The sequence below is a fragment of the Hippocampus guttulatus genome, chromosome 8 (genome assembly GCF_054856545.1).
Source record: "Hippocampus guttulatus isolate MCC_2025c chromosome 8, RoL_Hgut_1.0, whole genome shotgun sequence".
Lineage (NCBI taxonomy): Eukaryota > Metazoa > Chordata > Actinopteri > Syngnathiformes > Syngnathidae > Hippocampus > Hippocampus guttulatus.
Genome location: NC_141268.1, coordinates 23,489,606 through 23,503,622, shown reverse-complemented (window position 1 = coordinate 23,503,622; position 14,017 = coordinate 23,489,606). Strand labels below are relative to the sequence as shown.

The following is a 14,017-nucleotide window of genomic DNA, read 5'->3' as shown; positions in this document are numbered from 1 at the left end:
TCGTACGCATACCTTCGAATAGTCACCGCCGTGTTTCTCTCGAATTCCGTTCCGGCACAGGGTGTAGTTGTAGAAGCGGGAGTTTTTCACCAGCGCCACCCACTCCCTCCAGCCGGGGGGCACGTAGGAGCCGTTATATTCGTTGAGATACTTTCCAAAAAAAGCTACGCGACAAACCGCAAAGAGCAGACGGGATTCGTGGCGAACCAGACGCGGCGTTTGGAATCTGCTCCGACGTCGCCGCCTTTACCCGTCCTGTAGCCGGAGTTGTTGAGGTGCACGGCGAAGGTGCGCGGTTCGTGCTGGGCCTGCCACGACGGGGAAGAGCAGTTCTCGTTGTTGGTGTAGGTGTGGTGGTTGTGGACGTACTTCCCGGTCAAGAGCGAGGAGCGGGACGGGCAGCACATGGGCGTGGTGGAGAAGGCGTTGGAGAAATGCGTGCCCCCCTTCTCCATCATGTGACGAGTTTTGTTCATGGCCTGCATGGAGCCTGGGAGAAAAACGGCGGGGGAGGGGATGAGAGTCGCTCCGCGCTGAAAAAAGTGCGGCGAGGGGCGCAAAGTAGAAACGCGGTCGATGAGAGCGCGAGAGCCGGGACATCTCGCGGCGGAGAGGAGAAGCCGTGCGCGGGCGCGGCGGAATAAATCTTGTTGCTCAAGTGTGACCCGTTTGGGCTCCCGCGTCGTAAAAGCTTTTCGAGCCGATGCCGATTGTTTGCGGAAACGGATGCCCGGACCATAAATTCCTGCTTTTCAATGAGCCTCTTCTCAGCAGCCGTCAGCGGAGGACAAAGGATGTCACCGAGGCTATTATGCGGCCACTCCGGCGCAACACCGACTCGAGAAGTGAAGTGGCTCGGGAGAAGGCCGGCGTTTGGCACCTTGACAATGGCAGGCGTAGGCGGCCCGAATGGCACGCCAGCGACGGAGAGGGAGGCGAGGGGGCCGCGCGACTTTGACTAAGCCGCTTGTCGCAGCGCCAAGAGGCCGCCGCGCCGCGCCGGGCCAACTTTTCTCGTCGCGGACGGAATAATCATGCGCGTGGGAGACGCCGACGCGGCCGGACGGACGACTGCGGAGGAGACGCGGGCACGGAAAGAGAAGGATCGTCTTACCCAGCTCCATGTCCTGGTCATCCGTGAGGACGAGAATGATATTCGGACGGATGTTGCGCATTTGCCGGTCGCGCTGGAGGCGAGACCTGCCGCGATATCCGGACAGATAAGCGGAGCCCCGCGCCAACGGAAGAACCAGCAGGAGGAGGAAAAGGAGCGGCGCAAGAGGGACGGAAAGCCTCGGCTGCGCCATGGCGCCGGCCGCACTGGTCCCTCCCGCCTCGGTGCCTGGTTTCACTCGGCGACCTCCCTCGACCTGTGAGACGAGGCCCGGATTGAGAACGGATACGCCAAACGCACTCGCGGTCACACGCGGACGTAGCGAGCGGCCGCTCTTCCGTCCAAACGCACTCGTCGGAGCTGAGCTCGGCTCATGAATGATGCATTCGAGGGGTGTCATGAGGAACGCGTGGCTGCAAGGAGGGGGCTCGCGGGCTCGCGGCCGGGGGCCAGCTCGGCCCTCGCCGCCCAGCGAGAGGGCGGGGGTCAGGGCGTGGGCGGGGCTGAAATGAGGACGGTCAGTCGAGCAGTTGGAATATCGGAAGGAACAATCACAAAAAGAATCCAATTTCAATAATCATCACTTGGATCTCTACTTACGCCCCCCCCCCCCCCACCCCCTTTGACTTCAGCATGACAACGACTGATTACAGCACACGTCTCGCTGCTGGCTCCCTGATCAAAGGTGACTTTGGCATGATAGGAACTCCAGAAACAATTGCAACAGTATTGGGAAAAAGCTACTGCTCACAAATCCTCGTCGAGCGGTGATTTATTCCCAAAACAACCTGACGCGACATCCCGGCATACCGTGAACAAAAGGTTCACAAGAGGCGAACAATTTTCGGGACTGTAACGCGCAGCCATTACTCACCTGCCGATGAAAAGCGTCACTCTGCGGCGAGCGAGCGTTAAACACCGTACAGGAAACATCGTCCTTAAATAACACGATTGCATGTGGAAACCCCAAAGACTAAACGCAGCAAAATATCAAAGGCAACGGCCAAGAGCGTCTATTGAGCCGGCGAGCGGAACTAAGATGCTGCAACGATGTGTTTATCTAATGACCGAAATCAAAGCAGACCAGAATCATAAACAGTTTGCAGGCAGCTGAAGCATGTCCACTGAGAGATTGCTCGGCTGTCGGAGGGAGGAGCGCGGGCGTGCGTGCGCGTGCGTGCGTGCGCGTGTGTAACCACCGGGAAGATGTGGGCAGAACAATTTTTGTCGGCAGATGAAGACAATCACAACACTCGGTCCAGCGGGAGTCTTGCGCTTCCTTTCCAGTATCGTGATCGGAATATAGCGGAGATCACAACTGACTCGAGACACCCCGTCCGACACGCATGATAAAACAGAAGTATCGGGACGCGTAAAGCACCCAAAAATGAATACGACGATGAAGCTGGGCTGAGGTCAGGACTCGTATTTTTCCAGGCCGGACTCATCCAATCAGGCCACAGTCATGCCGCAAAAGAAAAGGCCACTTGCAAAGGTCAAGTTCAATGTGTCCAGTTAAGCATGTCTCGGCCCCGCCCGTCCCGGATTCATTCAAAAGGGTGGCTCCCAGCCCCTTCGACTTGGCCTTTTTAAGCCGTGAATTATCCGGATGATAGAAGGACATGGACAATGGCTGTCTCGGGCTCCGTTGACACACGACAATTTGGTAAAAATGCGAGAGTTGACGCTTCCGCGTACAGATGGGAAAAAAATTGCTTTTAAACCATCCACAGATACGCACGGCTGCAAAAAGTTGTGACATTTCATTTCAAGGAGCACGGCAAAGCGTCTCTGCCGGTGTGAGCAGAATCCATTTGGTGCGAGGGGCTTAATGCAGCTCAACAACCACCGCGAGCATGTTCCTTGGTTCAGGAATAAATGCGACATGTGACGGCCTCGAGCTTGCACACATCCGACAATTAGGAGAAAAAAAATAAAAAATAAAAAATAAAAACCGCCCCCGCACAATGAGGCCCATTTTCGCAGGGTTGGCTGTCTGACCGGGCGGTGCCGCGACTGTCGTCAGGACGAGCGGCGTTCCCGCAAGTTGCCATTTATAGTTGCCAAATATAGTCCCACAAAGACGTTGAGCTGAACGTTACACAGACTTCTATCGATAGCAGACTATGTCAATGATTGAGCTATTGGATATTCCCTGACATTTCTCCCGAGGGAGCCACTCTCGCCGTCGGATTCCAAAGGACTAATTGCATTTTCAGGCTTTTATCAGCTGGAACTGACACGTACGTTGCGCTTTCTCTTCCGTTTGCTTTCTCGCGCTCTCTCTTTTTATCTCCTTTTACGATCCGTCCGCACGAAAGTGAAAATGTCCAAACGAAGCCGCGGCGCCTCGGCCGTCAACATCGAAGCCGCGTTATTTCAGCGCTCGCCTTTCTGTTCTACGGCGGCTCCTCGGCGCTAGGTTACCGGACCGCTGGGTTCAAAAGAACACATTGGATTTCCATTCAGACAGAAGACAACATAAGTACCTCCCGGCAAGACTCCTTAAAGTCTTGGCGCTAAAGTAGAATATGATATCATAGGGAAGAAGCTCCTAAAAGCACGCGCGGGGGAACAGGGATCGCGTAAAGGGTACGCTAATGCAAAGTGATGCCGGTAAGTTGGCGCGGGGAAGCAAAGTCGCGCTCGTCGGTCCCGCGCTCGTAAGAGGCTCGGGAGGATCAAAACTTCATGCCGCGCATCTTTTATTGATAAAGCTGAATTATAAATATCGTGGGAACGGCGCCGGCCGTGTCACGGCGCCGACGCGACGGGACGACCGCGCGCCGAGGGCGGATAGGCGCGCCGCACGGGGATGTCGCAGCGCCCGATAACACGCGCATCCGCACTCTTAAATTTCACAACTCAAGCGAGGCAGAGAGCGCTTGATAAATCTTCCAAAGACTTTGCCGAGGCGTTAATGTACCCGACTCCCCTATCAATAAAACACACGGGGTGTCGAGAGGCATAAAGTCCGGTCCATCGGTCCATCATGCAACCTCCCGAGACAGATTGAAAGCTAGAATATGAGAAAACCACGCGGCGGGAGGAAATGGATGCTTATTACAAACTGGAAGGAAAACAAGTCTGGGCACAAACACACTTTTCAATCTAATCGGCTTGGCGTGTGTGATACGAGATGAGGAAGGCAGGCTCCAAAATGTTCTGGCGAAAGAGACGCAGAGAAAAAGAGGTGAGGACAGGAACGAGGCTCCGGGCGTCGAGTCGGGAAGGAACAAAGCCGAAGCACCGCCGGTCGCAGATGGAGTGCGCTCCAACGTTAACATTCGAGACCGACGCATTCCTAAAGTCAAACCCGACGCTTGGAAACACGAGCTCGGCTCTCCTTCTCCGCAGGAGAACATTTTGCTCGTAACAAACAAGGCAAGATGGAAGTGAAGTTGAAATCACCAGCTTGTGTGCTGCGACGCCACGGAGCCAATTCCTTTGGTCCTAATTGAGGCCGGCGCAGCTTTTGCTCAAGTGTGACTTTGTTCCCATCGGCGGGCCTCGCTCTGAACCGAATGCGAGAAATCCCCGAGGACCCTTTAATTTACCAAGAAAAGTTGGCATTGAGATGTAAATTCAGCAACGGCATACGTGGATGTGAGGCCAACGTCTGTCAGTTTGTGTGTGTGTGTGTGCCCGTCTCTAGCTGTGGACTGGGACAAAGGGAATGCTACTTGTTCAAACAGGATTGAAAGTTTTTTCATGATAACATTCAACGGCGCGGCCACCCTTCATCTTCAGCTTTTGCTCCGCCATCTACCGTAAAGGAAGCATTCCAATCATTCAACAGGAAAAAAAGAATCCGATTTTCAAGTTCAACCCAATGTTTGTTAGCTCAATGGGAATCGCGTGGCTGTAGATGACAAGAAAGTGGCGGTAGACTTTTGGTGGCATTGTATGATGGGGGGGGGGGGGGGGGGGTTATTTCCAGCCCTTGTACAATTTGGAGACGCCGCAATATTTGAGATTTTGTTCAATAAAGTGCAACCCAAGTCAGTTTTGCCCCCGCTGCCTTGTTTAAAACCATACGCTAGCGTGCGTGCTTGCATGCTAGCGCCTTTTTTTTAAGCTAGCGTACGTTTTACCATGCCAGCGCCCAATAATACGATGTGTCTTTTGGATGTGTTCAAGACAGAAATAGCAGCCATTAACTGACACGACGCCTCTTAATATGGTGGGACGCATGGTCGTAAAAATATGGTTCAAGTTTAGAGCATCGAAATGGCATGGTAGGTTCTAATCGCCATTCCATCCGAAACCTCTTGCTTTTTTTGGGGGGGGGGGACCTTCCTAATGTGTACCTGTAATGTTTGAGAATGACAAGAGGGATATGCAAAGGCTGAGCTCTACCTCTGCGGTGAGATTTAATTTAGATTTCCCTTCGTTTTTAATAAGCTCTGCACTTTTGCAGATGTCAGAACCTGCTCGTCGCTGCTCTATGAGTCCATCCGGACATGAAAAAGCAGCATTTCATTTGGCGGGGGGGGGGGGGATGATCTGACTTGTGTCCAATGTTTCTATCAGTGCTGTTCCGTGTTGTATACTCGATTTATGTGATTGCAGGGGTCTTTTTTTTTTTTGCTGAATCTTAAATGTTACTCTACCTGGAATGTGCCGTTTGGGCAGTCAGTTAGGAATGAGAGCAAATTAGGTGCTTAACACATCGTTAATCCTGCAGTGAGTCTGATGACTCAACGGCAAGAGTGAAACTGTAGAATGCTGCGCTCGACAGAGTTTAATGTAACTTTAAAAAGTCATCTCTAACTTTTCTGAATCGAGCAGGGTAACTTTTGTTCCAAAAGGAGAGAAAAAAAACATCTATTGAGCAATTCTGGCGTGTGGTCTGAAAGTCGGCCGGGGCTTTCAAGGGAATTCGAGGCGGCATGTGGCTGTGCGGTACGCCATCAAGACGAAATTCAACATGAAGATCAAATAATTTTTGCACATTCAAAAGGAGGCCGCCTGAATAAAAGAGAACTGCGAGGCCGTGCTTAGTGCACAATACCCGGCAACCTTCATACGGTTCAGACTTGATAGACGAGCAGCAAATCCCCGCAGATGCACTCGAATAAATTTCCCTGCCGAGGACGCGGAACCTGTTACAACAGAAACTAACGAGCGTGCCAAAGGTTTCGGAGACTGCAGTCGGGTGCGGGTGCTCAAATCTACATCTTCGATTTCCTGAAAGAAATGACATTCAAATATCGATCTCAGAGATGGGATGCTAATATCAAACTGATCAGGAAATACATAAGCGTCGTGGAATTCCGTGTCCCCAAACTGGAGATGCTTGGCCACGCATTCCCTTGCTGGCGTAACATATCAAAGGTGGTCAAACACGGTGGAGGCAGTGTGACAAGCGAGGCCGGTCAGACTGCTGACGTGACGCGCTCACTGCTGTTTCGCGATGATGTGTCTACTGACGGGGGGGGAAAAAAAAAAAAGATTAGCGATGAGGTCAGGCAGAGGAAGCAAATGAAGAAAATCAATCAAATATTCTTCATCGATAAAGTCGGTAGCTCGAGCCCCACCGAGCAGGTCGGCAAAAATTGCAGCCGCTTCGTTCCCGTGCGTACGCGCTTCCCTGTTGATACACAGATTAGAAAATGGAAATTGTATATTTTTAGAAGCCAAGTGACTGCTCTCCCAACCGCATCGACATGTTAACTTGCCAGAAGAAGAAATGCCGGTAAAGCTGACCTCGCAGGTAGGCGTCGAGTGCCTGCCCGACTGACTGTTGCGGTCGATACTGCGCATCCAGCGTGATCGGGATTTTTAAAAATAGAAAGGTTTGACTCGGAAGAAATTTCACAACACCCTCGTCTGTTCATAAGACCGAGTTGAAGCTGCGGATTCTGTTCGACGCTTTCCTCCAGTAGCTTGAACTCCAGAGGAAGAGGCGCAAGGCCTTCGCCTCAAAGCTAAAATGGAAAAGGTGCTGGACTCCCACTTCAAATGGCAGTGGCCGAGATAACCTGGGAGGGGCCATTCACAAGTGAGGAAGTGCCCCAATGATTTCTTCCTTTGAGCAGGTTCATTCAGGGCCTTGGCATCCCGTAGGACAAAATCAAGGTTTGGTGTTCATGCTTCTCCTATGCGCGATGTTGCAAGATAACGCACATTGATGAGGAAAGATGCGCTGCGGACCATCCGACCGAGTGAATCAATCGCTGAAAGTGAACACCGAGTATCCCGTAAGGCCGCCCTGACCGCCAAGGCGAAACCAGTTGTTATAACCGATGACACACCTTTATACCAAAAAAAAATATAATACATTGATGATGATTTTTGAGAAAGAAAAGCACATTGCTCTACCTTGAATGACGCTTTTGGAATCTTTTCTAGAATATTCCAATTGATTCAGGCGAAATCCTGCAAATCCGTCCAAATACGTCATTGCCCAGTGTGGTTTCCAGGGGGGGGTCTTTTGGCTGGATCGCTCGTGTGCCATCTGCGCAACTCCGTGAGCTACAAGATCCATTATCTCTTAAATGGTTTGGATTCTTTGAGATGGGATGCGAGGAGAAGAGTTTACTGGCAAATAAAAAGCCATGGATGAGAATGAGGGAGCGAGACATCAAGGCGGCAAATGCGGGAGCGGCCGCTGACTGCGTGATGCTTGCGTACAAGGCCCGGCGATGTTCTGAGAACAAAGAGCCGCCACGGATTCCCCTCGGCTCCGCTGACTGGAAATGTTCACCAAATGCGCTAATGCCGCGTGTCGGACGTCAAATCTTCCTCCGACAAAATGCCAGGACGAGAGTCAGACTAATTGTCTGTGAATGTGCAGGAGATGAACGGTGCGTATTGTTCGGCCCAACGGAGGGCCATCAAACACCCGCTGACTGCCTTTTGTGTCTGAACACACTCATCTCACAGGAGTGAATTTGTTCTCGGAGTGCAGCCATGTCCCATATCGCGATGTTTTATTGTTATTAGTATTATTATTTCTTTCTCGCACATTGCCACTTGTCCGCCCTGTATCCAGCAGCAACCGAGTGGCACGCAGCGCGAGCTTGGTGGTCCTCAGTAAGGTCGCGACAATTACCCCTCCTCCCGTCCAACTCACTGGTATGCTCCAAGAGAGCCCAAAGAGAAAACACAAACAGAGCCTTGATTGTGCCTGACTTGGGGTTAACCCCCCCCCCCCACACCCCCTGCTACGGATTTAGAAGGGAGAAAAAGAGAGCCCGTCAATGGCGTTTTGTAAATACGTAACCGTTTTCAACCCCCCCCCCCCCCAAGTCGATAGGATACCGGCCCACTTTGCAGTCCGCTGGTGTCCCTGCCTTTCCTGTCCTATTGTGTTTTCGATAAGAAGCCGTTTGTGGTACCTCTGGCTTTGAGACGGGGGTTGACAGCTGAAACAAGTGAGCACCTTGGTAGACAGGACAGCCCACCGAGTGATGGCTGTTCCTATTTGCCGCCGACTAACAACAGGCAAAGGCCCCCTACCGTGAATCGCATCTCGGTCAAATGGATTACAGACCAATCAGCCGGCGCACATTGTCGCACCAATACCGCCGATTGAACGACATCCGTGAACATTGGACACGTGCCTGACTTTGCACCGCTAAACCACCAAGATCCAATTAGCCACGTGATGATTCGTTCAAGTGGAAGCCGAGCTGCGTGGAAAAAGCAAGCGCGGCTTTCTCGACGGACTCGTCGCATCTCCCGTCGAGAGCGGTGCTAGCGGGACGAAATCAAGTTGCGCGAGTGTCAACTGACCCCTTCCGGGAGCTGTCGCCTTATCGTCGTGGAGGGGTACCGTGTCAACTGGGTGGCGGCCAAAAGCGGGGACTAAATGTGGGGACCTTGTCTCGCTGCTAGCCTGGGAGGGCCCTTAGGATCCCTCCGCAAGAGTTGGAAGAAGTGGCTGGAGAGAGGGAAGTCGGCGCCGAACCTGCGACCCGACCCTGGATGAGCAGTCCATCGCGGATGGATGATTTGTTGACATGACATACGATATCAACATGAAGCATCTTCAGATTCATTTTCTGCGCCCAATTAATTGCTAAGACAAATAGGACCACCTAATTGGAAACAGATCATTTGGCATCATCCGCTGGTGTGCTTTATATGAATCGTTCATCAGCATCTACTACAATGCTTTTGGCTTTGCCACGGTTCCATCCAGCTTCCATTCAACGGTTGCTACCGCGCTGAATTATTCACAGCGGAAAAATCACCACCGTGTCTGGAAGTTACTGTACATCACAGTCGTCACCGGAGACTACGGACTAAGTCATTTGATGAAAACAGGAGCTTGGACGACTCGAAGGCCATAGACTGTCTTTGACCATTTGATGGGGTGACGGCGACCTGAGCGGGCAATGAGCGTTATCTCATCGAGTGTTAAGCGCCGCTTTCGGAATTTGGGGGCACTCCTTTACTCTCGCTCTCCAGCCGTTTGCTGTTTTCACCCTCAGCCTCGCTAGCTAGCTTTCGGTGGGAGCCTTTTGTCAAGGGATGAATGGGCTTTTGGACACGCACAACATGATCTCTCCCTCCTCTGTTGGAAGTACACAGGGGGTTCAGATTGGAGCAAATAGGGAAGGCTGCCAGGCTGCTTCTCTCTATTTCAATCTCTGTGTGCTTTGCTCAAAAATCACCACGGAGCATGATCCAGTCAATGAGGCTTTCCCAGCAGGAATCTTGGGGTATGTCTCGAAACCCAGGGAGTATTTTTCATTTTTTTACAAAGCTCAGTGGGTATGCATTTCAAGGAATAACTTTTAGTATGTGATGCGCCTTGAAATGACACAAAAGGGCCCGAGTTGAAACTTCAGCCTCTGTGTATTGCTACAGTCCGATACCAAAGCGGGCCTGATGCCGGGAGAGCGCAGGGCTGACGTCTCGACAAGTCGGTCTCCATCTCACTCGGGTCCAGTATGGGAGAGCTGCCCACATGGCCCATCTGTCCGTCTGTCCTGACCTGTGCTCGGGAACCGCGGGGCGGCCTAAGTGGCCCGCAAAGGGGGTCCCTGGCATGCCGCCCACGTGGAAATGACAGCGAGTCCCCCGTCGCTTGCCAAACGTCCCCGACGGACTGTTGGCGTTCCAGTATTGATGTGCTATCGGGTCGCAGACGTCTTTTAACTCATTCAGTGCCGGCCAATTCTGGACCAAGCCTGAAAAGACGTTTAAAAACGTCTTTGGGAGTGAATGAGTTAATGAGCGCTCAGATTGATCAAGGGGTAATCACGGCTTCGCACTTTATTGCTGATGCTTCCTGTTGGCCGTTTCCAAAGGATTGCCTCCTCCCTGATGCGTACTGGAGGACCAACAACTAAAAGACCTTTGAATAAATATCCATTTAATTTAAACAAAACTGCAACCTGAATAAATATCCATTTAATTTAAACAAAACTGCAACCCCCAACTAGACCCAAAGCCCAAATTACCAGCGCTAAACTAAATTCAAATGAATGAACAGATTTTGATGATTTGTCCAGAACATCGGGTACACTTGCACCAAGTGAGCCCCGCATTATATTTGCGCATCTTGACCGGCATACGGCTCAAGCATACGGGTGAACGCGCGGTTCATTGACATCTTTTGACATGCATGACAGCAATTTGAAAATGTTGTCGTGGCTGTACGGTAAATAAAGGCCTTATTGGGACAAGATGTTTATTCTCGAATGGATGATTTCTGTTCACATTCTTCCTTGTGGGAAAATTTGTTTCGAAAAACCAACTGAACCAGGGAAGAGAAATAAGACAAAGTTAAAACAGTCCTGCCACATAAGATCATTTCTCTTAAAAAGTTGGAATGGGGGGGGAAAGCAGCACCTCATCATTTTACTTGTCTCGCAGAGAGCAACGCGAGTCAGCACAGATCAATCTAACAGAGAGGAAAGCCAGAAAGAGGGAAGGCTGATATCAGCCTGTGATTGTGCTCTCACCTTTGTGTCCCTCTGTCCCCCCCCCCCCCCTCCCTGCACAGGCTCGCAACGGGACAACAGCAGAGGTCTTTGGGACTCCCATTAGCCCTCGATTAGGCTGCTGTCAGAGAAGAAGCCAACCCCCCCCCCCCTTCGCGGTGGCAATCAAGACCCCCCAGTCAGACTCTAGCCCCCGACTCCCTGGGATCTATTGCGGGGAAGTAGGCAGAAATGAAAGCCCCGTCCGGTTCTCAGGGGAGAGGACATTGTGATTACTTTTTCTGCAGCCTTTCGAGCCAAAGCCGCCCTGAGTTTTGCAGCTGGGCTGCAGATTGGTTACACTGAAATGAAACGGTTCAAGTATGACGGTCTGGGGATTTTCATGGGTGGAAAAAGGCCGAGACTTGTACAAATATTGCACACAGATGCACGCTCCCAACCCCCCCCCCCCTCCCCCACAAGCAAGCAGCTACTCTTTCTCCCCAGCCACATTTTATTTGTTCTCAATCTTTCCCCGTGAAATAGGAAACAGCAGCGGCTGGGGCCAGTTTGTCACCCCTCCTGTCTGTGTCGTAATTAATGTCAGCGTGGCTCCGTTTCCTTAATGGTGCGCTTAGCGCATCCGTCTGCAACATCGAGCCCCTACGTCTTACGTCACGGCGTTCAATCATTTTCGATGGAAAATGAAGCATTGGACAGAACGGGGAGATTTTGCAATCCCCGGAGATGAATAGGCAGCGCTCGCCGTTGACTGTAGGTCACGGTGAGCGAGGAGGTCAATCGGATTCATGAGAAGAGGACCGTGGACGAATGTCGGGGGCCTTTGCTTGCACTCTCCTCCGCCAGAGGCATTGAAAGTAAATAAGGATCGCGGTCCGTTCAAGATGCACATAAAGTGGCCAATAAATGCACGGGTTCGGCAGACAAGGGTGGCATGGGGGAACGGTGGACAGTGATGGTCCGCGTTGTTTGTTTACTTCCTTGTTAAACGCGCGTCATTAAAGGCTATTAGCGCAATTCTCTTAATGGTGTGCGAACAAAGGGAGGAATGGTGGGAACGTCAGAAAACGGCCATTTTTGCAGGATGCGCAAATACCCCCCCCCCCCCCCCCCACCCCTCTCGCTTGCCAACCGCTTCCTTGCCAGTTACGAGGCGACCGGTGACACCGCCGGTGAGCCGCCGCCATCCGCGTTGGCCCCCGGGGGATCTGCCAAGCGGCCGCTCTGTGTGTGTGGGGGGTCTTCACCGGGGGCGCTGTCCTGGGCAGCGTGCCCAATGTTGACAAAGCCTGGTATCGCCTGCTGTCAGGCCATTATGTGTGCGCCATGCGGAAGGAATCAATTAGGCTGAGCTCACAACACAGCACTTTAATATTTGACTCGGAATCAGTGGAGCGCGGAAGCAAGCTGGCACTTCTGGTCTTGCCGATGTAGAAAATGAGGGTCGGTCTCAAAAACGTGCAGCGCGCGCGCATACGCCGGGGAGGGGGTGACAAACGGCCTCAAACGACAAGCGGGTCTCAGTGGAAAAGGGAAAAGAACCTTTTGTTCATCACGGGAAGTGAGCGCGCGTCAGATCACGAGCGTGGAAGCGGCGGCGAGGGATGAGGCAAAAAAAAAAAAAAAAAAAGCTCACAAACAAGCCGAGCTCGACGGAAGGTGAATGAATCCATGCGATAAAATAAAAAGTGAGCGGATGAGGTCTACATCTGCCAGATCAAATGTGCCTTTGAAAGGTTTTTGATACTCGCGGCCTTCTTAGCGCACCGCTGCAGGTCGACGCCCCAAAGAAGAGGAGAAAAGGTGCTGGGATATTGACGACCTCAAACAGAATAGCTCGCCAAAGGCATATCTCATTCGCCTGTCGACTCTTGATCGTGTCGCCGAGACAAAAAGAAGAATCAAAGCTGTCCCCCATCGAGTGACAAGTCAAGAAGACAGGCTTATTTTAAAGGCTTATAAAGGTTTTCTTATTTTCAGAAAAAAAACGGCAGCTTTTGACCGTATTTTATATTGCTTGCTGAATGGACAGCGGATCATCCTGCTCATTTGAATTCTTGCGCGTGTACATGGCTCCTGAGCTGGCTCCAGTCGGTGCGATGTAATTCGTCATTATTTGATATGTCATTGAAAAAAAATAAAAACTATCCTCGCTTGTTTACAGCTGAAAGCCTTGGGAAGTGAAGGCTATTTTTTCCAGCTATTGGTTTAACAATCCTGACCCTTCTTGGCTTGCTCATTAACATTCCTCTTTTCTCTCTTTTCATTTCGCTCTATCCTCATCTCTTCCTAATTAGCATACACCCTTGACAACCAGAGCGGGGAAATGTGCCGCGACCACTACAGGGCTCAACCATCCCAGAATTCATCCAAAGGAGCCCACAATAAGCACGCTCTCTTCTTTGTGCTAATCACTGTCAGACGGATGAATTGAGGTGACGAATGGAGGACTCCGAGATGCTTGGGATGTCTCTGAATGTGACAAATTCACAGACAAACGACAAATTGCGGAGGTGAACAGAAGTCTGCCGCGTCGTCGGTCTCTGCCAAGGTATGACAAATGGACCCACGTGGGAACGATCATCTGAGCCTGAATGTATTCCTCCTCGAAGGTGGAACATCCTTTGGCATTCCAAAAACAATTCATTCAGTACACGTGCAAGCTTCTCATGGATGAAGTAAGACGTTCTCATGGCATCCGGGATCCATCATAATAAACAAAGAAAACGTCACACGTCCCCGACGGTGTAAATCTAACCCGATTGGATCGCGCGGGTCGACCATGCGGAACGGTCGCTTCGAGCCCACACAAATAAACCGGTGACGGGCCGCACTTTGTACAGATCACCTGACTGCAGTCGCGCTTCGGTGAGGCGCACGCGTATGTCACGCGAAACAAACCCAAGTATAACAAGCCAAAAATCCGTTGCTGTAAACACTCAAAACAAACAATGAGAGCGACATGGGAAGCGGGCACGGGGAATACGGCGGCCTCAGCCTGTGA

At 51.6% G+C, this 14,017-nt stretch overlaps 1 protein-coding gene across 7 annotated transcripts in view; it reads right to left on the bottom strand.

The window, feature by feature from the left end:
* Positions 1-14,017, bottom strand: part of sulf2a (sulfatase 2a) — a 37,982-nt gene that overhangs the window by 8,679 nt on the left and 15,286 nt on the right. For 5 of the 7 annotated variants that reach the window (XM_086117764.1, XM_086117763.1, XM_086117761.1 and 2 more), the window contains 3 exons: positions 1,115-1,370; positions 251-490; positions 13-164 (listed from right to left, as the gene is read on the bottom strand). In XM_086117764.1, the coding sequence (XP_085973890.1) occupies positions 13-164; positions 251-490; positions 1,115-1,307 (585 nt within the window). In that variant the 5' untranslated portion in view covers positions 1,308-1,370. Of the gene's footprint in view, positions 1-12; positions 165-250; positions 491-1,114; positions 1,371-1,988; positions 3,026-14,017 lie in introns of those variants that run through there. The other 2 variants (XM_086117766.1, XM_086117768.1) reach the window with 2 other exon arrangements.